This window comes from Numenius arquata, chromosome 8 (genome assembly GCF_964106895.1).
Source record: "Numenius arquata chromosome 8, bNumArq3.hap1.1, whole genome shotgun sequence".
NCBI lineage: Eukaryota > Metazoa > Chordata > Aves > Charadriiformes > Scolopacidae > Numenius > Numenius arquata.
This window is the reverse complement of record NC_133583.1, coordinates 30735710-30760167: the sequence shown is the minus strand read 5'-3', so window position 1 is coordinate 30760167 and position 24458 is coordinate 30735710. Positions and strand designations below refer to the sequence as shown.

Genomic DNA, 24458 nt, shown 5'->3' with positions numbered 1-24458 from the left:
AGTTCTGGACAACAACACCAGGGAACAAACCTTAAAATTCTCTCCCTGCAAACACCTGAAACCTACTTCCAAGCCAGTCATGCATCAACATACCACATCACTGGGAAGAGAAGTGGCAAACAGCCTGAGTTTGGAAGACTGGCTACTCACAGCATGGTTACAGACCACAGGCTTTTGCAGGCTCAGCCCTTTCTGCTGCTGCAGTTTCCCTTCATAGACAGACCCTCACACAAGTTTAAGAGCAGCCTTATGGCTTCTCAGAGTGTGAAGGGAGCACAGAGAGATAGGAAACGAGGCTAGTGACAAGCATCTCACAAGATGGCTCACAAGACCCATCTAAAGCAAGGAGAAGTGAAAATAGCTATCCTTCAAATGCCATTTTAATGCTCTGTGTAACACCTGGGTTCACAAGGCAGCCAAAAACTGAACAGGTTGTGGAGAATTAATCACTTAACTAGCAACAAAAATGGTCTCTTTCCACCAATGACCATCACCTGCACCATTGGCCTAGGTGGGTAGCTTACTGTGGAAGCTGTTGCTGCTGACTGCAGAGTAGATAATCAAATTTGACTGCATTAGTCTGCCAATCTGGCCACTTCTTCCAGGTTACACCTAAGTCAGGACTGATGTAATGTATCTAAGGCATCTAAGTAAAACACCTGGCACACAGAAAACAAGCAGCATGACAAACTGAGAGAATTGAGCTTTTTGCATGACTTTTTGGATGTTGCTAACTGATATGAATGGAAAATTTAATCAAAATTATTAATTCAACATCAAAACCTTACTGGATGTTCTCCCTGAAATCAGGACATAGGCAGTGTTTAAAATAAGCCTAAGTGAAGTACCAGTTGGTAGAACAGGACCGTTTCTCTCACAAAACAGGGCAGCTAAGAACAGCAGAGGCAGAATTTCCCATATAATTTTCACTTTTCAGGGTTATGCTTATTCAATTTTGTCTCTAAAATGTGGTAACTGACCCAAAAATCAGAGTTGAAAAAAAAAAAAAAGCACAACACTTGTACAAACTTAGGAATAGCCCTAGGTGATAACTTTCCCAGGGAAATCGTGGATGCCCCATCCCTGGAGCTGTTCAAGGCCAGCCTGGATGGGGCTTTGAGCAACCTGGTCTAGTGGAGGTGTCCCTGCCCATGGCAGGGGGGTTGGAACTCGATGATCTTTAAAGTCCCTTCCAACCCAAACCATTCTATGATTCTAAATACGCAAGCAGACAAAGAAACTCTTAAGAAACAAAACTAAAGGCACATTTAGGAAAGCAACTGGCAGATAATCTAATGCACAGAGACAGGCAGACAGGACAAAGCTGCTCGTCTGGAGAGGGACCCCGCAATGCGGCGTGGTGTCTCTGCATCACATTTTCCTGGTGGGACTCTTTCCCCTGTCGTTTTCACAGACTTTCCTCTCTAACCTGGGATCCTTTCGGTCCACCCAAATTCGGGTCCTGAGGTTTCTGTGGGAGACGCCAGCTCCCTCTAATGACGGAGGTGCCGGCTCGGCTGACATCAGCACTGGGACATACAGCACAGCTCTCTAAAGTGGTTTGGGTTCTTTTTTTTTTTTTTTCTTTCCAGCCGCAAAGGCACTGGAAATACAGTTCCACTGCGAAAAGGATGGATGCAGAGGGTGAAGAGCTGCCCGGCCGGGCGGAAACCCACCGAGGCCGCTCCCAGCCCCACCATGTCCGCCCCCCTCGCCCCCAGCAGCCGGCCCAGGCGCATGCGCGGACCGGCCCCTGCGCACCGAGAAGATGGCGGCCTTCGTGCTGGCGTGGACGCTGCGGGCCGCTCGGCAGGTCAGCCGGCTCCTTCCCTCCCCTCATCCCTTTTGGGGCCGTATCCCGCCCGGCCGAGGCGCCGGGGAGCGGGTAGGGCCCGGCTGGGGGGGCTGCGGGGCTTGTCAGACCGCTGGGGGAGGCGGCGGAGGCGGCCTCAGCCCCGGGTCAGCCCAAACCTGAGCCCCGGGGTTCCCGCCGCCGGCGACGGGCGTGGGTGTCACCGTCGCGTCGGGTTGTTCGTGTCTCCCGTGTGGTAAATCCCTCGCTGGCTTCCGTGAACCCAGCTGGACAGCACGCCACGTTCCTTGGGCAGGAGCAGCACGGCAAGGAAGCCATTGGAAAAAGTCTGACAAAGACAGGTTTATGGGAATAATTCACACTTGAACTGGGCAACTGTACCTGCAACAGGCGGGCATCATAAACTTCGTTTTTCTTAATTAGGTGCTCCCCTCAGCATGCACGAGGCAAGTGCGGAGCTACTACGTGGACTGGAGGATGCTGCGGGACGTCAAGAGACGGAAGCTGGCATACGAGTACGCGGACGAGAGGCTGCGGATCAACGCCATCCGCAAGAACACCATCCTCCCCAAGGAGCTGCAGGTACCGGGCACGGGCCTGCCCGTGGCTCCCGCTACGGGCCCTGGGCCACAGCCACCGCTGTACGGACCCCAGCAGCCCTGCGGGGTCACGGACGCTTGGGTTTCTTCAACGAGCACAGAATCACAACACAACGCATAGTTATTGCTGGTGTCTTCAGGGCCTCTGCCTTGTGGGGGTGTTTAGAGCAACACCAGCGGTGTGTTCGCCTGACTAGAGGTTGTGTGTGTTGGGTTGTGGGGTTTTTGCCCCCCCCTTTTTTTTTTTAAACCAGTGCTTCTCACCTAAGCAGTATCTGTAACACTACGTATGATGAAGTCTCATTATTTCCCTCACAGCTGTCACTAACATACATTCAAGAAAGCTCTTTTCCTTATATTCCTATAGTATGGCATATTATATGGTTATGTTTATAGATTTCTATGTAAGCTTTAGATTCTTTGCTCTTACATTTATTTAAAAACCGGGAAGTCTCATCCAGCTAAACCCACCACTTTGTTTAATTAGAAATACTTAATTTTACTTCTTGCATGAGCTACAAGCATAAAAACTGCATCAGATCTGGGTGTTAGATACGTTTTTTTGAACTGTGCGTATTCGCTGCCCTGCTCTCAGCCTTCCTTACTAAGCATTAAAAATATTTGCACCTATCAGGAATATTCTTACAGCATTCCCATACGTATTCAATCTGACCATGCCTAGTTGCGGGGAGATCCTTTCATCCTTAAACATTTTGGGAGAGAAAATGTATGAATCTGCTTTTATGTATTGACTTCACCATTCTCTTGGCAAGTCTAGTCTCTGTTGGATGTCCTTACACAGGGGAAAAAAAAAAAAATGGATTGCAACTGGCTCTGCTTTTGGTATTCCTTAGCTGCTTTTATCACCTTTTGAAGCCACAAAGCATTGCAGCAGTTAGACTGAAGAAGAAGATTCCCAGAAAATAACTGTTTCCTCCCCTACAAAATTTTATTTGGGCTCCAAAATTAAAGTCTTAAAAATTAAGCTAAATGTTTTCTCTGAAAGTATAGGCTGCTTTCTGAATAAAACTCGTAGGAATTAAATAAGCCAAAACAATACTGCAAGTGTTTGGCTGTACTAGATGGTGTATGTATGAATACAGCTATATACACAGATTCGATGCACAACTGGACAAAACCAGTAACAGAAATATGTTCTGAAGACAGGAAGTCCTACTGACCTTGCTGTTACTGAAGTTGAAAGTCACATTACTGCTGTCTTGATGCCATCATCCTTTGAAGGGGAACATCCCTTCAGAAGTTACACAGCTGCTTTTCAGCACTCACACAACATAATGGGAGTTGTACTTGAACATCAGACCTTACTTTTACCTCCAATTGTGACTTCCTACCATGAGTGAACACAGGATTCATTGAGCCCTTCTGTCCTTCAGAAAATAGCATATTAAGAACGCTGCAGTCAGGGATGCTTACCTGGCCTCGAGCGACTTCTTTGAGGCTGCATTTCCCTGCTGAGCTCACTTGTTCTTCTGAAATGGCATTTGCTGCTACCTGGTGCTTCCTGACAACTGCTGAGCTCTCTTGTTGTACGTAGAAAGACCGTTCTTAAGACTTCTCATTAGAACAGAGACACTTTGACTCATCCTCCTCTGGCTGCAACTCCTTCAAAGTACACTTACATGTACTCACATCAAAGCATGTTATCTGGGAAGGCAGTTAATAAGGAACATATGTTTAAGTTCAGCTCATCTTAAAGGACTGGCCCACCCTGCAACAACGAGAAAGCCAAGTGGATTTCGACTAACTGTAATTACTGGCTTGAGGTTGCTCAGTCTGTAATAAGATTAAATGTTGGGTCTCTTAAAGGACAAGCCCACCCCGCAACATGGACAGTGACAAGCAGATTTTTACTCACTGCAATTACTGGCACGAGTTGTTTAGTCTGCATAATAAGGTTAAATTTGGGATCTCTGCCTGGGGAAGGCTCCATGGAGACCTTGTAACAGCCTTCCAGTACCTGAAGGGGGCAAGGAACTCTTTATCAGGGAGTGTAGCGATAGGATGACAGGTAATGGCTTTAAACTGAAAGAGGGGAGATTTAGATTAGATATTAGGAAGAAATTCTTTACTGTGGGGGTGGTGAGAACAGATTGCCCAGAGAAACTGTGGATGCCCCATCCCTGGGGGTGTTCAAGGCCAGGCTGGATGGGGTTTTGAGTAACCTGGTCAAGTGGGAGGTGTCTCTGCCCATGGCAGGGGGGTTGGAACTAGATGATCTTTAAGGTCCTTTCCAACTCTAATCATTCTATGATTTTGTGATCTTCATGTGGATTGTTTTACAGTCACTGTTAGGGTGCCCAGAAAGAAAGGGTCAAGTGAGGAAGACAGGGGCAAGTTCCCTATCAAATAGCAAAGCATACTTACGAGATGGTAGGGGAGCTTGCGGTGGTGCCTACACTACAGCTACATTTTGAGGTCTGGCAATAAGCCCCCCTCAAAGTCCTGGGGAGCACAGATAAACTCTATGGTGTGGTCTTCTGTTTTAGGAAGTGGCTGATAAAGAGATTGCTGCCTTGCCCCGGGACAGCTGCCCTGTGAGGATCCGGAATAGGTGTGTTCTGACATCCCGCCCTCGGGGGGTGAAGCGGCGTTGGAGGCTCAGCAGAATTGTTTTCCGCCATTTCGCTGACCACGCTCAGATGTCTGGGATCCAGAGGGCTATGTGGTAGATTACCACATGGATATACATTTGGGCAGAAAACACAGAACAGGCTCAGTTTGTGTGTCCCAGTAATTAAAGCAAGACCTTCCAGCAAGGACTCCAGAATCAATATCAAACTAATAAGGGAAAGTTTGAGAAGCCACGCCGATTCATTAAACTCACTTCCTGGATTGCAGTTGGTATCAGCTGACAAGCAGCAGCATAACTGCATTAAGCTGGTCTGTATGAGGGACAGTTTTACTTCGAGGAAAAAAAGTCACTACCTGATTGTTGCAGAGCTAAGCTGAGGTTTGTGATACGGGCAACATCAGAAATAAAGACATACAGCAAAAGGCTCGTTTAAGCAGTTTTTTTTTCACCATAGGGTAAGTTCACCATGGTAATTTGGGTAAAAGCATAAATGAAATTGCACAACAGGGCAAAGTAGTAGTCTGCCATGAACAAGGATGAGCACGAACTGGAAGTAAAACATGGCCTCAAGTTTAGATACTCTTGCTATGCAAACTTAATATACATCTATTAACAAGCAGAGAAAGTGGATAAAGGACCTATTAGAAACTACAGTGTGCTAGTATTTATCACCTGCTTGTAGTACAGCGCGCGGTCCAATGCGTAAAGAACAAGGTAGCAAGTAAGTCCTAGCTAATCCAGACCATAATAGGAGAGTAATGGCTTCCTTAATTCCTAAGGTAACATCAAACGAATCTGTCCTTGGGAGATACATGAGAAGGAAGCAGGAAGGAAAGAATAACAACAAGCCTGCTGCCAAGCTCACATTTGCTCTGTACTCTTCTTCAAAGCAGGGCAATAAAGGGGAAATGGCCACTCTGTCCCCCTCCCTGGCAGTGGGGCGGAGAGGCTGCAGTAAACAGGCCAACTAAAATGGTACTACCACCAGATGGAAGGCGCACAGCCCGCAAAGTGACAGCAACCCTCAGTTGAGTCAAATTTTGGACTATAAGCTATCTCAGTATACTTTTTGCTCTCTTACCTTAAAACCCTTGAAAGTTGAAGGAGAAAGCAGAGCTTGCCTCTTTTCCTCACTCCCTGTCCAGCATCAGCAGCTCACTTCCTGCCACTGATGCCACCTCAAAGACACCCTCAAGGTCTAGCATAGGCACCAAGGAGCTGTTTTCATTTTCAAAATTCAAAGAGGTTAAACAGCCAGTAATTAATTTCTGAAAGTAACCATTACATTTTAATACCACAGAGTTAACACCATATTATTTCTGCTCAGCTATCAAGTGCTTGAGATAGTGGTTCTACTTTCTGCAGCATTTCTCCCTTTGTGACATGCTTTACAGTTCAACATACTTTCCCACATTGAATCAAAAAAACCCACTCCTCATGTAGTAAGCATGGCGTTAGCCCCAACAACCAGATGGGTACAGCTGTCACTTGCAACAGAGAGGCCTTCACCCATCCTAGTTCAGGATTTCTTTTCTTTTTCACAACACTCTCCGCTCATCTGAGATGCTTTTTCAAGGAGGGGTAAGGATATACCTATGCTCCACTCTTCAGGAAATGGTGAGCCACTTGACTGAAGGAAATGCTTTGTAAGCTATTTTAATTAAATATTTTCTCCAACCTGAAATGGAAAATGACTGTCTTTGCTTGGAAGAAGGTTGTGTAAACAATGATCTTTGCAGCACAGCATGTCTCACATGGAAGATCAGTATTAAGGCGGCCCTAAGAGTACTTTCAAATATCCATCGGTATGTCCCCTTTGGATTGCTTTTCTCTGCTTTCAACCCAGGCCTTGTTGATGGTCCGCTTCATTTCATCATCCCCTTCTGCATACATCTTTTTTAAAAGGTTCATAAGCCCTTCACTAGGATCTGAGGTGTCATAGGCAGCCTTCCTGCAAGACAGATGCATATGAGAAGATCAAGTATATCCAACAATTCTGTGCAAAAAAACCATAAACACTAATATTTGTTTGTAACTGAGGATTTTGCTTTGGCAATGTCTTCAGATTCTGACAGTCTTCAGTCACGCCTCAGGTTCCAAGTAGGGAGAATCCTAAAGAGTACACCTAAACTTAACTGCAAGTTGAGTAGTATACCTACAGCTGTCCCACTAAGAATGATGGGAAGCATTTTGCAGAAACATGACCCTTGAAGCACCACCCAAAATTAATTGTAGGAAACAGGAGTGGAATATAACAGACACAGAAAGTGGTAATATCTGTCTATGCCATCATGTGAAAAGTGAATAAAAATAGAAAAATAACCACATTGAGCTATTTAAAGTGGCCACATTCGCAACCCAAAAGGCATTTTCTGCTTCTCATTTTTCAGATTATCTCCAGAGATGAACCAACTTCTTCTTAACACCTTGCGTTTCAAAGCAATTTTCTCAATTTAAGAAGGCAACTGACAAATGGTGCCACCCACATGGTAAGCACATTACCAGACTACACATAATGTCCTCTCTATCCTGTGTTCTCAAATCCTCTAGGTACTTACTAGTGCAGCTGCAGGCTTTCTGAAAAACATGCAGATCAAAATACATCAGCAGAGGGAGCAAGTTCCCCTAGCGTGGGGCTAACCAGCTGTCTCACAGACCCCAGCACAAGGTTTATTTCTGAAGTGACTCGTTTTGTCATACTGTAAATCCTCAACACTTGCAATAAGTTGCAATACTATATTGTGACAGGCTGGGCAGCCTGTGGGACTGCTCTGCGCAAGATACAGCTTTAACAAAATGACCCTGTCCTGCCAGCAACGTGCATTAATAGTTGAGTTGCCTTCTCTTAGTCTCCAGGAATGCCCTTTGAGAGTGGAAGGTACTTTTCTGGAATGGTTAGCAAGGACTAACCAGTTTTAGCAAATCATCCCATCAACACTCACAGAATAAATAGTTGTTGGTGGGCATAATTTTCTCAAAAGTGAGTGTTTCCATGCTTCAAGGTGGGCATATACATTCTCTTCTGGAAAACAACATATATATGTACTCTTAAAATAACAAAATTATTATGTAATATTATATATTTTATGTAATATTAGAAATATTATATATACATAATATATATTATGTAATATATATTTTTAATATCTAATTTCTCTTGTTCCCAGGTGCTTCTTGCTGTAATTTACCACCCTTATATATCCAGTGCCTAAGCTGCTTGTAGGATTGCTGCCAAGTACTGGAAGTGATACAAATGACCTTGAGACCTCTTTTGCCAAAAGGACAGTGGGATCAGAGGGATGGAGCACCTCTCCTACGAAGACAGGCTGAGAGAGCTGGGGTTGTTCAGCCTGGAGAAGAGAAGGCTCCGGGGAGACCTCATAGCAGCCTTCCAATATCTGAAGGGAGCCTACAGGAGAGCCGGAGGGGGACTCTTCGTCAGGAAATGTAGTGACAGGACAAGGGGTAATGGTTTTAAATTGGAAGAGGGGAGATTTAGATTAGATATTAGGAAGAAATTCTTTACTCTGAGGGTGGTGAAGCACTGGAACAGGTTGCCCAGGGAAGTTGTGGATGCCCCATCCCTGGAGGTGTTCAAGGCCAGCCTGGATGGGGCTTTGAGCAACCTGGTCTGGTGGGAGGTGTCCCTGCCCATGGCAGGGGGCTTGGAACTTGATGATCTTTAAGGTCCCTTCCAACTCTAACCATTCTACGATTTTTGTGCAGGCAATTCACACACAGTTAACAAAACAGTAATTGTTTCAACCAGCATAGCTGTAGGGAATATATATGTATTTCTAAATAAAATACACTTAACCTAAAAAAAAAACCCTCAACCTCACTAGAGCAGTTTTTGCAATGAGTGCAGCCATCAAAATATAAATGAATCTTTAATTGGTTGATTACCTTTAGCACTCTCACTGCAGGTCTTGCCTATCCTATTTCCTATGATGCAGCCTTCATCATTAGCAGTGAAATGGTAGAAGAGTGGCAAACAGCTACTCAAAGACTATCTCCTCCACTGCCAGTCCTACTAGCACCAAAAAAAATTTCCCAACCTACTGTTTCTCCAACATCTTAAGGGCTTGTTCCCCACAACAGCGATTCTCATAGCCTGACTGCGCAGTCAGTACAGTACAGATCTGCTCTCCTGGCAGGCCTCAAGCAATTGGGAGAACAAGAAATGGAAAATGACATGGAGGTTTGAAGAGATACTTACTCTTTCTCTTTGCTTTCTTTTTCTACTTGAGTGAGACACTCCCATTTTTCCTCCCGCTTCTTCCTACACATCACAAGGACCATGTCTGTCTTTATCTGTATGGTGAACAGCAAGACATGAAATTAGAATGCTTCATCAGGGGATGCTACTCACAGCCACAATGAGTAAGGTTAGATTAGAACATAAATCTCTTTCTATACTCACAAATTCCTGAAACCTTTATCTCAGCTATTGATTATTATGTAGCATAAAGAAATTACAGTATGTACTCATCTTCAGGGTACGGAGTATTAACCTCATTGTGGACAATTTAAATGGTGTGATTAATATAACAGTAGTACCGTACTGTAATACCAATACAGAAGAGGATACAGTGCTGCAGAAACACCATTCAGTGATTCTCAGGATGCTAGAAGTACCCAGGACTGTGGGGTAAAGGGTGGCTATATTTACTAGACTTCTCCAAGAACACCATGTTCAGGCAGAGGCTCTCCCAATTTATTTCTCCAAGGATAAGAAGCTAGCTTTAGGGCATTGCTTAATCTTGCAATAAGTTTGCAAGTTCCAAGCAAATACTGTTTAATTGCAACCCTGACCTAAATTTCACAAAGAACTCCTGCGTGTCACAGCAGAGGAGTCTGCTGGAGCTTTAGCTTAGCAAGTACGTGACCACTGCTTGCTTTTACGCCATGTTAAAATCACCAGAGCATCACCCTCATTTATTTCAGTTCTTTTAATTTTACACTGTCCCAGTTTTAGGGCAATTTCTATTGAACCATCATTTCTTCACGTTTGATGTCACTAAGTGCAGCACACAACGGCACAGAATGCACACAAGGTACCTGACATCCCTGAGCCCGGAAAGGTGCTCCAAATAGCACAGTAAGGATACTATCACCAGTCCCAGTCATCAGCAGTAAAACGTTACTAGTGTTCAATTCCGGAGCAACACACCCTTACAAAGGCAGAGCGGGTTTCAGACTTTGCTTTGGTATTAAGTCTATTTAAGCTTCCCAAGATTTCGGGCTGCTGACAAGTCTCTTAGACCTCAAAATTGCAAAGAATTTCTTAGAGGTATTTAAAAGCACAAGGATGTGAATGGATGCTTAGTGGAATATTCTGCTTAATTATTTCTGAAATTCCATTGGAGAGCTATTAAAAAAGTAAAATATCCAGATGTGATCTTTTGAAATAGGAGCCCATGGATTCCAGAGAATAATTCCACAGTTGTGACAATTACGGAAGAATCACATTCACAGTGAAGAGACTTTACAGACAGAAGGGAGGGACTGAAGGTTAGCGCTGGGTCTCTTGAACTAGAATCAGGGAATGAGCATGGTACTTTGTGAGGGACCTAAATATCTCTCACAGCTGAGGTGCACTGACCTTTTTAGAGCTGCCTTCCACAGAGATGGGTTTCAGGAGGTTGTTGAAGGTCATGGTGTAGTTCTTCCCATTCAGATTCTTCACTAGCAGATCAAACGACCTAGAACCAGAAGTGGGGGAAGAAGGGCACAAATATTCCAATCATTGTAAGACTACTGTGCCTTGCCGCCAAAAACAGTGTCTGAAAGCCCTTTAGCAGGCATATTTCTTTGGAAAGCATGTCAACAGGTTTAAATTACTTTCTTCCCAGGGTTTTAAAATCTTCAGTTGGAATTAATACTGAAGACTTAAAAGGACCTGTCCAGACCTCACAACAAACCAAGATCTTTAGGGTTCTTTCCACCTCATTGATGTGCTACAACCTTGGAAAGGCAGATTTACTTAACGTACACTCCACCTCTGTCACCATCAAAAAACAGGGCTAACACTAAATATCCTGTCAAGCATGATGAGGTGCAACAAGCACTTATAAAATGAAAATACCCTGATATCCTCTGAGAAGAGTTATACTTAAGAGTATGTGCTAAGCGGTACTAAAAGCTAATATCGCTCAAATTTAAAAAAAGAAAAAAGGAGTGCAGGGGGGAAGGGCTGATCCAGAACAGAGCTCAACACAACCCATTCCTGCAAACAGTGTTCTTCAACCATGCTCTCCCGTATGGCCTGGTGCAACAGGGTGAACTCACCTCTCTGTGAAATTCACTTGCACATTCTCAGCTGGAAGCTTCTGGACTCCATTTAAAGAGATGTAAATCTTAATAAACTTATCTGACTGATCCCAACCTACAAGTGAAAAGAGAGATTAAGCTTTCCTCTATAAATTTCATACATTCCATTCCAACTCCCCCTGCAAAGTTCCCTAGCAATGACTAGGATCTCTGCCTTACAGAAACAATCTTCAGAGGGATAAGGGAGAGACATGAATTATTCAGGAATAACTTGAGAGCAAAAGGAGGTTTTCACGTATTGCCCTATTCCCTAATTCCTGCAGATTCTGAGAAAAACCACGTATCAGCTCAGGTAAAAGGGCAGCAAGTCTGTGCAGAGGGAGTCAGAGGTAGCTGTCTGCTTTTGCTGCAGTTTCCTTGACCCATTTTTTCCCCTGCTCCCTGCATGACAAGGATCTTGAGCAATTCCCTCTCCTTTCACCTACATGGCGAGCAGAGAAGCCAAAGCTCACTCTTTCGTTCCTGCTAAGCACTCAGCAATGGAAAAATACTAGTTGGTACACCAGGGATCATTAATGCATTACACAAACAGAATTAATACACACTGTGGTTGGGACGGTACAGTGAGTGTGTAGTAGCTTTTAAAGCAGTCTCCAGCGTGAAATAAAAGAAGAATAAAAGAAGGCTTCTCTATAATGTCAAGTGGCAACTGTAACTCGCACTAATGCCACCCTGCCTTCTCTTCAGAGAGATGCCTTAGTTCAATAAGTATTCAGAAAAGTATCCTACCATAATTGTTTATTTTCACTGTGTACCCTCCCAGTGATGACTTTTCTTCCTCTGCCACATCTTTTGGCTTCGGTGGAGGCTGATTCTTGATCTCTAGCTCTAGCTTGTGTTTCTCTGTCATCAGGACATCACGAAGTCTCTTCCTCGTGGCTTTTGTGAGCAATTCTTTAACCTCTTCCAAATCTTTCTGTAACTGGTTTAAAAATAAAAGACAGCACGCATATACATTAGATATGGTTTCCTTTACTCAAGGTTTGCACCTGAGCTCTTCCACCTATAGCACTTTCAATTTCCCACATGTAGCAGCTGCAGATTTATTATGTCAGTAGTTTCCTTTCCCTGTACACCCCGTTAGCCATGAAGCAATCCGATCCTCTCCGCCTGACCAACAGTATTTTCGCTTCTCGACCAGCACGTATGTCAAGGTTTAAGCTTTCATCAGTTAAAAGACACGGGAAAACCGATAAAATTTAGGCACTTAGAACAGCTCCTCAACAGACCCTGGATTACGCTAAAAGCGCACAGCACCGCCTCAGGGACAGACACCCACAGCGCTCAGCAAACGCTCAGGCTGAAGGCTCCGGCTGCCACCCGGGAACGCGAGCTGTCCGACCCCACGCCTCCTAACCACGGCCAGGCCACTGCCCCTCGCACGGCCCGGTCCGGCCCGGCTCCGGCCGCGCCTCCCCCGGCCCGGGCCCGCGGCCTCCGCCGGCGCGGAGCGGAGCGTGGCTCGTCCCCGGTTCCAGTCAGAACTCCCAAAGGCCGCCCGCGCGCCCGCTCACCTCCTCGCGCGCTGTAGCCATGTCGCGTGCGGCTCCCCCCCCCGCCCCCGGCGTCAGCGGCTCCCGCGGCCCCTCTGGAACCTTCCGGCCTCTCGCCACGCCTACACACCGCGCGAGGACGCGCGCTGCGGAAGTGACGCGATACCGGCGATGCCGCAGCCACCGCCTCCCGGCGCCCGCCGCGAGCCTCGCCCATTCCGCTGGGCGAACGGAAGAGCTGGTCTCGTCCTTGCCCTCTCGCCCCGTCGCCCGCCGGCGTTGCCATGGCGACACGCAGCCAGCAGCCGCCTTGCCAGGCCGAGGGGCGGGGCCAAGGACCTTCCCGCCTCCGCCGCGGGCCTGAGGGGCGCGGCGCGCGACCTGGCGGCCGTTAGCGAGCTGTTAACTGCAGCCCTGAGGGAGCCGGGGCTCGGCCCGCCCGTGCTGGGTCCGGGGTGCGGCGCCTGAGGCGGTGACTGACAGGAACCCCGACCGGGCGGGTTTTCTCCCGCTGTCGACGGTGTCTGGCAGCCCGCCTGGAGCCGGCGGCCGAGGCGAAGGGCGGTGGCGGGGCCCGGGCGGGTCTCCTGTGTGACCGCGATCGTCACTCTTTGAGAGAAGAGTTCTAAACGGCCTTCCTGCCTACTGCAGCCTCGGTTGTAGTTGCCCACGAAAAAAAGTATAGTGAGGGGTTTCTCGGCACCGTTCCTGTCGTTGTACTGAACAACATCAAAAAAAGGTTCTATATCCCTGGCTGCCATTCGGGCATTAAAATTTCCCCGAGGGAAAAAAAAAAAATGGCAATGGCAATCCTTCTGAAAGCAAGTAAGTGGAAAAGTCAGGGTTTGCCTCCAGAGGGCTTTTATGAACAATGGAACCCAAGGCAGGATAGAGCCCTTCAGCGTTTAAAAAACAGGTTTCTCTAAAAGATGTTGGCAGTTATTAACATTTATTAGCATTTATTCCAAATTGAGGAATGCCAGCTCGTGCTGATTTATGTGCTTTTTTTTCTTCTCTCCTAAAGTGAACATTTGGGAATCAATCTGTAAAGAGGGTGGGTTTTGCAGAGGTGTGGAGGGAAGAATAGATCAGCTGAAGGTAACATTCATAGAAAATCTGAAGCCAAAGATTTATGTTCAGGTTTGCATTCCACAAAGCAGTTTTAACAGATATTGTACTGAAGTGTTTGTTATAATCCTCTGGCACGGTGCTTCAAGATCTGCAGTTGAGAAAGGGTCAGGAAATATCTGCATAACTAAATCTGTGGTTGTGTTTCATTTTCATAGGACTGAACTTCAGCTGGTCCATCTTCAGCAATAGCATTTGAAGCCAGGCTGATTTTATCTGGAAAATACAATACGGTCAACTGGAATTTGCTTCTGTGCCCTGGTTATTTAGTTTGTTAAGGGCGCTTGCGTATTTAGGAACTGTTTCCTTATGATCGCTCTGTTGAGCAGCCACTGAGACAAGAAAAAACTAACTGTTTTTTCTTTAGCTACTAGTCTGAGTTTCTCCACTCCTAGTTGTGGTCCTGTATTAGGAAGTGCTCATAGTTTTAGTATTTAAATTGGTGTTGCTTTATAATTTAATTTCTGGCTGGAGGAGAAAACACTAATATATACATGCATTTGTAAGTGAGCCTGTAGTTTTTTCTTTCTCTTGAGGTTTTTTTTTTAAACCTAGTGTTTATTTTGTTTCCTTCAATCATCAGGAGCACTTCGGAGCCCATGGCACTTCCACTTAAGTGGCAGCTTCCACGTGGAAGGGTTGCCATTCTTGTAGTGTATAAACACACAGAGCTCTCCTTTGCGTAAACCTGCAGTAGCATCTGGATGTTGCGCCCTCCGCTGGCTGGGAACAGAAAAGAGCCTGACAAAGCCAAGTTTTTTTCTTCTGCACATTGTCACAGGGAGTCAAGTGGCAGGCCACCTCTCGGAGGTAGAAGAATCAAAACAGTTCCTGCATCAGGAGGGCAAAAAGGAGGTAGGTTAGGATTAGTAGGAGTACTGAAACACGGCTGCAAGATCCCGGTCTAGTCTGACAGACAAAATGCAGTGCAGCATGATCTTCAGCGCTCACTGGCTCTGGGGACAGGGAAAAAAGCATCTGAGAAGCTTTGAAAGAATGAGGCATCTTTATCTAGCACGTAGTAGCCATTTCTTCTGTCTGCAGGCATTGGTAGCAACTGATGACAGTCTTTGGATAGTGATGTGGAGGTAAATCAATACAAAATGTTATGTCTGTTAAACTAACTGGTTGGAAGTATTTAATCTTCAGCTTTTCTACCTCTGTGCCTTCGTATCTTCCCCTGAAGTGCTGTGTGCTTTTGCAGTTATCTGGGAACAATGGCTGTTGTTCTCAATAAAAAATAAATCCTAGAGCAATTGCTCACACAGAAAAAAAGGGTTTACAGAGCATTTGAATACTTTTGACTGCTGTAAATCCTGCTTTGTCTGGTTCTTGCTGTCTTGCACAGTGCCTGTCACGCTCCTCCGGAACAGGTTACCCCTTGTGAACAAGTACCTTATCCTAACAAATGGGTTGGAATTAGCTACGTAGCATGTGCACGTTTGGGACAGCTAGTCTGCTGGGTCACTGCATCCTAGTGCAATAGCGCTGCTTGAAGATAACAATCTGGAGTGAATTGTTATCAGAAAACCTGGTACAGCAGCTGTTTATTATTGCAAACGGATTTAAGCTGTTTCTTAAGTGAATGGCTTGTGAAAATAAGCACCTTATTCCCATTTTGTTTGCATTTCCATTTATTTTACAAGGCATCATTCACACAATGATAACAAGGTACTGATCCAAACAATTCTGTAACAATTAAAAAAGTAAACATTTGTTGTGACCATGTACATTGAATTGCACTTTTAATAACAAGCATTACACTTATATTTCCATGTTATACTTTATATAATACATGGATTTGTTACACAAGAACTGGCAGTACTGAATTGTTCTCAGTTAAAAGTCTGATATCGCTATGATGCTCTTCTTTCCTAACTCTTTAGGAAAGTCTATTTTACGAACTTCGGACACACCCAGATAGCTAACACAACTCCAAACCTGGAAAACTCCATTGTAATAGAGTCAGAGCTTTGAAGCTGCTCTCTGTTTTCAACGTGCTGAAGTAAATCCACCTAGAATTGCAGACTTAGGGATCTAGATCCAGATCATGCTTGATTAGATTGTTTTCTGCATTCACATGCCATCTTTTCCCAGTTCAGAGAAGCCAGAGAATCTTCTTCCATGTGAAAGCACCAACAGTTCCCAAAGCTGGAGAGAGCTCCTCACCCAGCTTTTGAAGGTGGTGTCAGTAGCAGTGCAAGACCAGGGATTACTGGAAGGAGAGATTTGGGATGTGGAGAAAAATCCGAGAACATCTGCTCTTGGTTGCATTGGTATTACCATCCATGTATTATATAAAATACAAAAATAAGAGAAACTGAAAGGAAATTAGTACAGCCCAGGATTCTGGTGGTATCAAATCACAAATGAAAGTTACGATACCAAATCCTTTTGATGTATTTATCCCCTTGTGATTCAGTTTCCTATATATTATTCTATATATCAGATATAGTTTTCCAAAGATACATATATATTCCTTTACAGGTTAAATAAAAGCAAGTCCCACCGAATAAGAAAATAAGAGGAAGTAATGTCCTAATTCTCTACCCATATCTTTTTTTCTTTTTCAGGTAAAAATAGCATGAAATACATTCAGTAGCAAAGCAGTTGGAATCCAGGGGAAATGGAGAGCCCTGTATTCCTGGAGGATTAACCTCTATATGTTAAGTCACAATCCTGAAATAAATTACATAGACTTCTGACTTGGGAAAGATAGGATCTTGATCAATGCTGAGTATTATTTACCCAGCTGCAAATTCTTTGAATTTCCTGAAATCCATCTATGGATGAGCCCAGTTGTGAAGGCTGCTGACATGTATACCTAACCTAACTTGAAAGGTCCAGACTCGAGTGCTTCATTGTGTCACCCCTTAGTCTTATTACTTGGAAGAAGAGACACCTCCGAGTAGGATATTAGTGTAATAGATGGAAAAACAATTTAGTTCAAGCCTTTGCATTTGAAAGAACAATGTGATGCCTGGCGCTGTGTATACTCACAGCGTTACACGTCTTGTGCAGCCAGCTGTTTGCACAACGGCCCACAGGGGCATGCTTGTCAGCCAGAACAGGCCATCTCGATCCGGAGAGAAAAATCTCTCCCTGATCTTCACATTCCAACAGTAACATGTACTAAGGTTTTCTCTCTAGCAGTTGGAAGAAAACCAGCATTGTAAGATAAGAGAGTTTCTGTTTTCAGTGCCAAAGGTATTTAGGCTTATTAGATTATGCAGAAGTATGCCAATTATCCCTGAGTCTAACAGTAAATCAAAATAAGAGGTATAGTTCTCCCACACATACAAGTAGTTTCATGGATTTCACTGCAACTACTTAATAGAAGGAAGGGAACAGCCCTACCTTTATCCTGTGGAGAAAGCATGACTTATGTAGCTTCCAAGTTTTGATGCTTCAGTGCCAGTAAATTCAGATTTTTATTTACTCCTAAATTGCCATATTCAGCCAGTGAGTGACATCATGATTCTCAAGTCAATGGGATACTTCATGCTTTGTCAAGGGGCTGAATTCTTGCTGTTCTTGACTTTCTTTTTATCTTCCTCTCCCCTTGTAAATGGCTGGTTGTATTTTGCGTTGGTTTTAACACAATGGCACAAATGAAAGCATCTATCGTAGAAGAAATTTCAAGGGCCAACCAAGAGAAGTTCTTTAAAATGTCTAACAAGGAAAAAAAATTGCTTACCTATGTAAGCGATTTAACTTAGCTGTAACAAATTATATACTAATTAGTGAGCAAGACAGGGATGTTTGTCAGCTGGCAGTACTGATTACATGGCTGGCTACCTTTCCTGAGACTGGTTTTACCAAACGTTAATGCATATGGACCTCGGGGATTTTGCAGTTTCTTGGATTAACACCACACATGATATTCTCTATTTTATTGTTTTTATTTCTCTCTGGGCACATTTAGAATTTGTTAAACTAAGTGAAATAAGTCCTATTACTTTAGAATATTAAGTTTGATTCACAAAGAGAATACAAGACTAGTTCACAGAGGTACTATGTAACTAAATCAGCCTTGCTTCATTTATCCTGTAAAGTGTTACAGTCAAAGTAAAACCAACTTATTTTTAAAGTGAAAAAAGTACTTTTCTTTTTTCTTCCATATTCGGCATCTCAGGAACAGATTAGAATCCAACAAGATAAAACAGTTGTACTAAAAATATTCTTTGGAGGTTTGTCCCTAATCAAAGTAAAGGCTTTATTTCAGAACTGTGCATTCTCAATAAAATTAAAAAATAAGATTTAGTTCCACATACATATTTATAAAACTCAAATTACTTTTAATGTAAGTTTGATGTGGACATATAGTTTAATACTGACTCAAGAAAAAATTACTAATCACTCCAGAGTTAGGAGCTACGTTAGCTGTTCCAGTGCCACATGAAAACAATAGTTTCAGTGAGACTTTGATGATGTTTCCTGCTGAAAAGCTAAACAAAGAGCAAGCTATCCCTGACAGATCAGTCGGTCTGGGATATGTGTGCATGTAGCTATGTCACACACTGCTGAAAGGGCCAATTAAAACCCAGATGATGTTTTTTTTCTCACAGGAAGCCAAGTTTCCCAATAGCATGTACAGTCAGCAGGTAGAACTTCAGCTTGCCTGGTTTAATCCTGCAGTCTTGCTCCTTTCCTTGTTTCTGAATATAACTGCTTATTCATCAAGATAATGCTATTTTCTTATTCTTTCAGTAATTTTGAAAGGACACAGTTTCCATGTAAATATGACTCTTCCAAATGCCACTGCTACAAACGCTACCTTGGATCTACAGATAGAAGGTGAAAATTGTTTACTACCTTTATGTTATTGCCAAGAGTGATAATGCAGCCATTGCCTTGAAACCTTTCTTTTACTGATGTAAGTCAGCTTCCATCCTACAAGGTTTTGAAATCATCATGGCTAACAGGTAGCAAAAATGTTTTTGTCACAGAAATTCAATTTCCAAAGTCAGAGAGCTGCTACACTGAGAAAGAGGATGTTGTGTCAAAGCCAGTTCCATGAAACGTGGTGAGCTTGTTTAACAGTTCTTTTTTGATGAACTGCAGAAGTCCCACTCCCGTGATCCACGTGCACTCATTGGGCCTTTTGAGATGATTTAACTCATAACTTGGCAAAAGACCAATCGGGGTGGGGGCGGGGGGGAAATCCACCCACACCTTTTTTTATTTTATTTTTAATCATCTCCAGTAAGTGCTCTAACAAGGATGGGGACATGACTGTACAACAGGGTGCTGGAGGGGTGAGTTCTTTGAGCAGCAGTGAGTTGTCACGTTAACTCAGCTGCTCAGGGAATCAGTCTTAACTATATTTTTAATTATTATTACTGCATTTTTCCAATCAAGGTTTTAAATCCACTTCTAAGTATGATTTAAGATAAATGAGAAATTTGGACACTTGTCAAACAATCCATATCACTCATCAGCACAGTGCTCTCAAACGTGACAATCAAATGTACGCTTAAATGTCAGTTCAAATGTATTACGCAGTTTATTTGAAGTGAGAAGCAGTACTGGTGAATGACTAATGCTAGGTTCAGACAGTCAAGAGAATGGAAATATTTATGCAAATATTAGCAAGGAAGTGACCAGGGGAAAAGATCTTTGTTAACATTTGCAAAAGAAATTACTTCTGCTTTTTCTCCTCTTTTTTCTCATTGTATTAACATTTCCAGATAATCACTGTTCTTACAGGTACATTTTAAAATATTAACATTTTTAGACTCTTTAAAGTTAGAAGAGAGAATTTTGTTGCAGGATAGTTGTGTCAGGATAGTGATTATATTTTGATCTCTACTTCAAACAGCTGACTGCCTTTCAGAATCGTTTCTTTGGCACAGGTAGCATTCAATTTTTACTACCCTGTTTAAAATAATTCACAATTATGCTTGACAACAAAGCACAAGGATGGGTATCATTAAATTTTATTGTACAAAACTGACAAGGTATGGCATTCCTTAGAATTAAAAAAAAATAATAATCAAAACATAACTAATGTCCCTGGAACAATTTTGTAAATGGAACAATTAATACACAACCTTTAGTCCAGCAATGATATTTATCTGCAAGACCATCTTTAGACATGACAGGTACAATTAAAAAAATATTCCATCAGTTCAAGCAATAGTTTAATTTTGCATGAAATAAGTATTTCTATAAATACTTTATGTTCAATCAAAACAAATGCTTTTGAATATTCTTACCTTAAGAGATATAAAACAACCAGACAAGTTTGGGAATCATCAGAGAAGTCTACCCCAGGGGAAAGTCTAGGTTTTATATTCCACTTGAAAATGTTTGTTTTTATAAAAATAAGTAATACCAACGTGGCATTTCCTAACCAAATACTTCTAGCAAACAGATCTTGCTTCTGTGATGTTAATATTCATCAGTGCTGCACAAGCCTTTGGGTTTTTTTATTTGATACCTCATTTCTGTGTCAAATTCAGAATTTGAATATAGACCCAGGGAAAGGTTTTCATTAATTTTATTCATAAAACCCACCCTTTATTGCACAGGATTCACAAAAGGTCAACTCTGTGCAAGGTCTTCACTCAGCTTCTCAGAAATAACATCAAATAGAAGTTGAGATTTTCCCTTTATCCCAGTGGGAGAAATCATTTCTTGGAATTCTTAGTACAAACATGAAGTAAAAAAGGGAACTCGATAGCTTGATGGTAAATTCCAGTTCAGGTGTAAATAGCCTTTAAACAACAGTGCTACAAAGAACTGCACTACTTGCATTTCTGAAGAAAAAACAATCAAAACTAAGAAAATATCAGGGAAGCTCATAAACGATTGTGCCAAGACAGCACAAGACTATCTTTGCTATGGCCTAAGCTTTACAAAAAGTGCTTCTCTGCAGGACACAGTCACTGCGATAAACTTCTGAGATGGTCCCAGGGCGTAAGTTATCCTACACACACACACTAGTACTTATTAGACTGTGCTTTCTATGGGGAGATTAGGGTTCAGTACTTTACATTTTCCATTCTTTCTCTTCCTCCAGAAGAAGAAAAAACCTTCTATGCAAGATAAAAATAATTTTGAATAATTAGTCATGTATTAAAGACCTAGTTTTGAAGTATTTATTTAACATCTAGTCATATAAAATAAAGTGTAAAAGTATGAAGGTATCAGAAACGTGGCTTTCAGCAAGGCAGTTTGGGAAGTAAGAATTCAACAGAAAACAGGAATTATTTTTTTTCCCCCCTTTGGAAAGGGTCACATCAGAATGAATGAAAAACACCGAAGAATTTCACTTCAAGCCTGCACTCCTGCCTTTTGTCCTTTCCCCAAGAGGAGAGACCACTGGAAGAATCCTCCAGGGTTTCAGTTGTGTTGATCTTTGTGCTCTTGTATCGGGTCTGGCTGGAACTATGTGCTGCCCTCTTTGGGTGGCAGGGGCGGCTGAGGCTGCTGCGGTGGCTGAGTGCCTGTGGCCGTTTTGATAGAGTTCAGGGTTTTGCTAAACCAAGAGTTTTTGGCAGCTTGGATTTCATTCATAAGGGCTCCTCTCTGGTGCTCCAGCTCCTAAGAAAGCAGAATAGTCAGAATTGATCAAAACCCAATTAATTAACAAAAAAGCATCCTCAAACTCAGTCTCTGCAATCCAGAGCTTTCCTTGCAACCTCCCAGGCACTGGGGAGACAAGAGAGGTTGAAATTGCGGAAACACCAGAAGATATTTAAATATACAAATTAAAACCTTTTTTCTTTTTTTTCAAGACAAAAAATCGTTCTGGAAGTTCACAGCTATACAGTGGTACTGTATAGCTTGGTATATGCTTGTTTTTGGAACGATTTTTTACATGATTCAGAATTATTTTGAACTGAGCTCAGTGACGTTAAGGAGACTGCGCTGCTGCACTGGGGTAACACGTACCTGAATTTTGCACTTGGCTTCCACAAGCTGCAGTTTGGTCTGTGCAAGTTCCAGCTCCATCTCTCTCAGCTGCTTCTTCAGTGCATCCTTCTCATCATCTGTTTCTATGCCTTTATTCTCCGTGCTTACAGCAGGCAGCTTCAGTGCCCCCTCCTTACTGAAAATCTCACTGCAGTGTTTGCAGGCCATCACTTTACCCTGAAATACCCAGAAAGCTCATTTTAATCCAAGTAACAGGAGTTGCTCTGCCTCCTAGAAGAGCCATTTTTCTGTTAGATTGCCTTTCTGTCAGTAGTGCTCCCATTATCTAGTACTGTAGTTTTCATATTTGACATGAAAAGAATTTGAGAAGTTCACTAACAACTTCCAGGGTAATTAACCAGTATAAAATTTCCTAAAATTTACTTAGCAATCCTGTATAAGCACAGAGAGACTTTGCTCCTAGATTAGAATTACTCAAGCCTTCTTGCTACCAAGGCTTTGTAATATTTTGCAGTATTTATGCCAGCACAATTCAGAAGAGTAAATTACACTCTAGGGACTTTTCATCTTCCATATAAGCACTTGACCAACTTAATACAGATTTTTGTATTTTAAAGAATGTCAGGCAGCTTTTCCATATTTCCGGAAGTAAGCGAGCAGCCTGTGCCCCCTGCAGGGGCCAGTGCTGTCCTGTTGGTGCTTGTTTAGCATCGTAGGGGTTGTCCCTTTTTGCCAGCAATGTCTGACACACAACTGTAAGGTTCTCGTGCTACCTGGAGAGGTGAACCAGTTACTCATGGCTGAAGATGTAGCAGAGCTGGCCTGGCTCGCACAAATGAAAACGGGATATTGAGCTATTTCACCAGATTATAGGAACATCAATCCTAGAATTTTGGTGGGGTTTTTTTTTTTATCAAGAACACAAAAAAGTCACTAAAAAGCAACAAATCAGGTTCAGCTTGAGTACTAAAGAAACAACTAGAAGCTATAGCAGAGGGAAAACAATTCTGCCTAGTCAGTAGTGACAAAGCAGAGGGATGGAATTATTACCTGATCAGGAAATGTCTACCTCTAGTGCAGATGTTCCTGATTAAGGCAGTTTAGAGCAGGGACAGGAACTACTATGGAAATTCTGGGGATGGCCCAAGCTCTGCCAACTCTGCTTAAATTACAGAAACCCAAATAGAGATGTTGTCCAATTCAGCCAATTCTGACCCCTCCGCTTTGCACACTGGAGAAGCAACACATTTTCTCTTCTAGAGAGCATTTTATTATTTTTTTTCCCATTTAATTAAAACATTTAAGTAAATACTGCCTCTCTACATTTTTTGCCAAAAGTATACATTTCAACAGGAAAAAGAAAAGCCAAGTACTAGATGCACTTCAGTTTGACAGTTCCATCCTGTCTGGTACAAGATAAAGAACCTTGAAGGGAAATAAAACCTTTCATTGTTTACATCTGATGACAAATGCACATGAGGCTATCAGTGCAGCTGGGTGGACACCGCTGTTGTTACACTGAACTTCAATTCACTTTTTGTTCTGTATCCCTGGCATCTAGCAGTACTTGGATTAGAAACATCCCATATGTAGAGGCATTATTCTCACCTTCACAACTTCCAGTTCATCTTTACTGGCCGCTTGTTGTTTTTCCAGCCTGGTACTCAGCTGGGAACAAATCTGGAGCAAAGAAAGCAGTCTGTTAGCTAAATTTCACTATACTAAAATATGACCTTTTTAACAATTATTTTTGTTAGAGCCAACATTTCTTAAATTCTGCCTCACTCAGGTATATGCATTTCCCTCCCTTAACAAATCCACTGCTGCTGATAATGAGACTGAAAAAAAAATGGTTATATTCAATACAGAACCTGAACATGGAGACCAGAACATTTTATGGATTAATAGGTTTATAACGTTTATGCTGCATTAGGTCACACAGCAAAGAAGCATTCACCCTACAGTACTAAAAATTAGATGAAAGACAGGTTATTCCCGATTCCCTTAATTTAGAGACTATTTGGAAAACCACAAAAAGATTTATGACAAATTACGATGCTTGCTCTCTGAAAGACCAAAACATAGTGTATTTATATAAAGGATGAGACCTGCAACTCTGAAAATTCAGCTCGCAGAACACGTTGAAAGAAGAACTATGAGAAAGCGTCTCTAGAGCAGTACCTGTTTATACTCTGCAATAATGGCTGTAGTTTTCTTGATCTCAGATTCTGCCTTCTCTAGCTGCTTCCTGAAGACTTCCTTCAGCTAGGAATTCAAGGAGAGAAGTTGACAGTACACTGAAAGAAGTTCTCAAAATGCGTCATCAGATTGTTCTCTCGAAGTCTTGCTGTGTTTACAACAGTTCTACAGCTTCTTCTTACGCAATTGCAGTTCTTCAGACAGATGTCTGATTTACTCAGTATACAAATACTTATTATATTCAGTTATAACCAAAAAGTCTATACGGTGATACAGTGTAGCCCTGCTTAGAGAATTCTCCTGTAGCGTATTTATCTTCCTCTGCACTAAATGGTGGTACCAGTGTGGTCCACAGAACACGAAACAAGAGCATTACTATTAAGTAGGTGTTACTGATTTGGTTTTTCTGCACACGGTCC

General features: G+C 42.8%; 3 protein-coding genes across 7 annotated transcripts in view; 1 reads left to right on the top strand and 2 right to left on the bottom strand.

The window, feature by feature from the left end:
- Positions 1-1763: 1763 nt before the first annotated feature.
- Positions 1764-10398, top strand: MRPS14 (mitochondrial ribosomal protein S14). Of its 2 annotated transcripts, XM_074151439.1 has the most exons (5): positions 1764-1813; positions 2237-2395; positions 4920-4984; positions 7396-7494; positions 8173-10398. In XM_074151439.1, the coding sequence occupies exons 1-4, from the start codon at positions 1769-1771 to the stop codon at positions 7460-7462; spliced, it is 336 nt and encodes a 111-aa protein (XP_074007540.1). In that variant the 5' UTR covers positions 1764-1768; the 3' UTR covers positions 7463-7494; positions 8173-10398. The 2 variants fall into 2 exon arrangements, with proteins under 2 accessions (XP_074007540.1, XP_074007539.1); XM_074151438.1 differs by lacking the exons at positions 7396-7494; positions 8173-10398 and having other exon boundaries at positions 4920-5423.
- CACYBP (calcyclin binding protein) lies at positions 5430-12966 on the bottom strand. The gene is made up of 6 exons (XM_074151437.1): positions 12853-12966; positions 12068-12260; positions 11297-11393; positions 10611-10710; positions 9225-9319; positions 5430-6956 (listed from the first exon to the last, which is right to left on the bottom strand). Exons 1-6 carry the CDS (start codon positions 12871-12873, stop codon positions 6797-6799), a joined length of 666 nt encoding a protein of 221 aa, XP_074007538.1. The 5' UTR covers positions 12874-12966; the 3' UTR covers positions 5430-6796.
- Positions 12967-19441: 6475 nt separating this feature from the next.
- RABGAP1L (RAB GTPase activating protein 1 like) overlaps positions 19442-24458 on the bottom strand; it is a 257373-nt gene continuing 252356 nt past the window's right edge. For all 4 annotated transcript variants that reach the window (XM_074152246.1, XM_074152249.1, XM_074152250.1 and 1 more), the window contains 4 exons: positions 24022-24105; positions 23449-23520; positions 21859-22056; positions 19442-21507 (listed from right to left, as the gene is read on the bottom strand). In XM_074152246.1, coding sequence (XP_074008347.1) covers positions 21352-21507; positions 21859-22056; positions 23449-23520; positions 24022-24105 — 510 coding nt within the window. In that variant the 3' untranslated portion in view covers positions 19442-21351. The remainder of the gene's footprint in view (positions 21508-21858; positions 22057-23448; positions 23521-24021; positions 24106-24458) is intronic.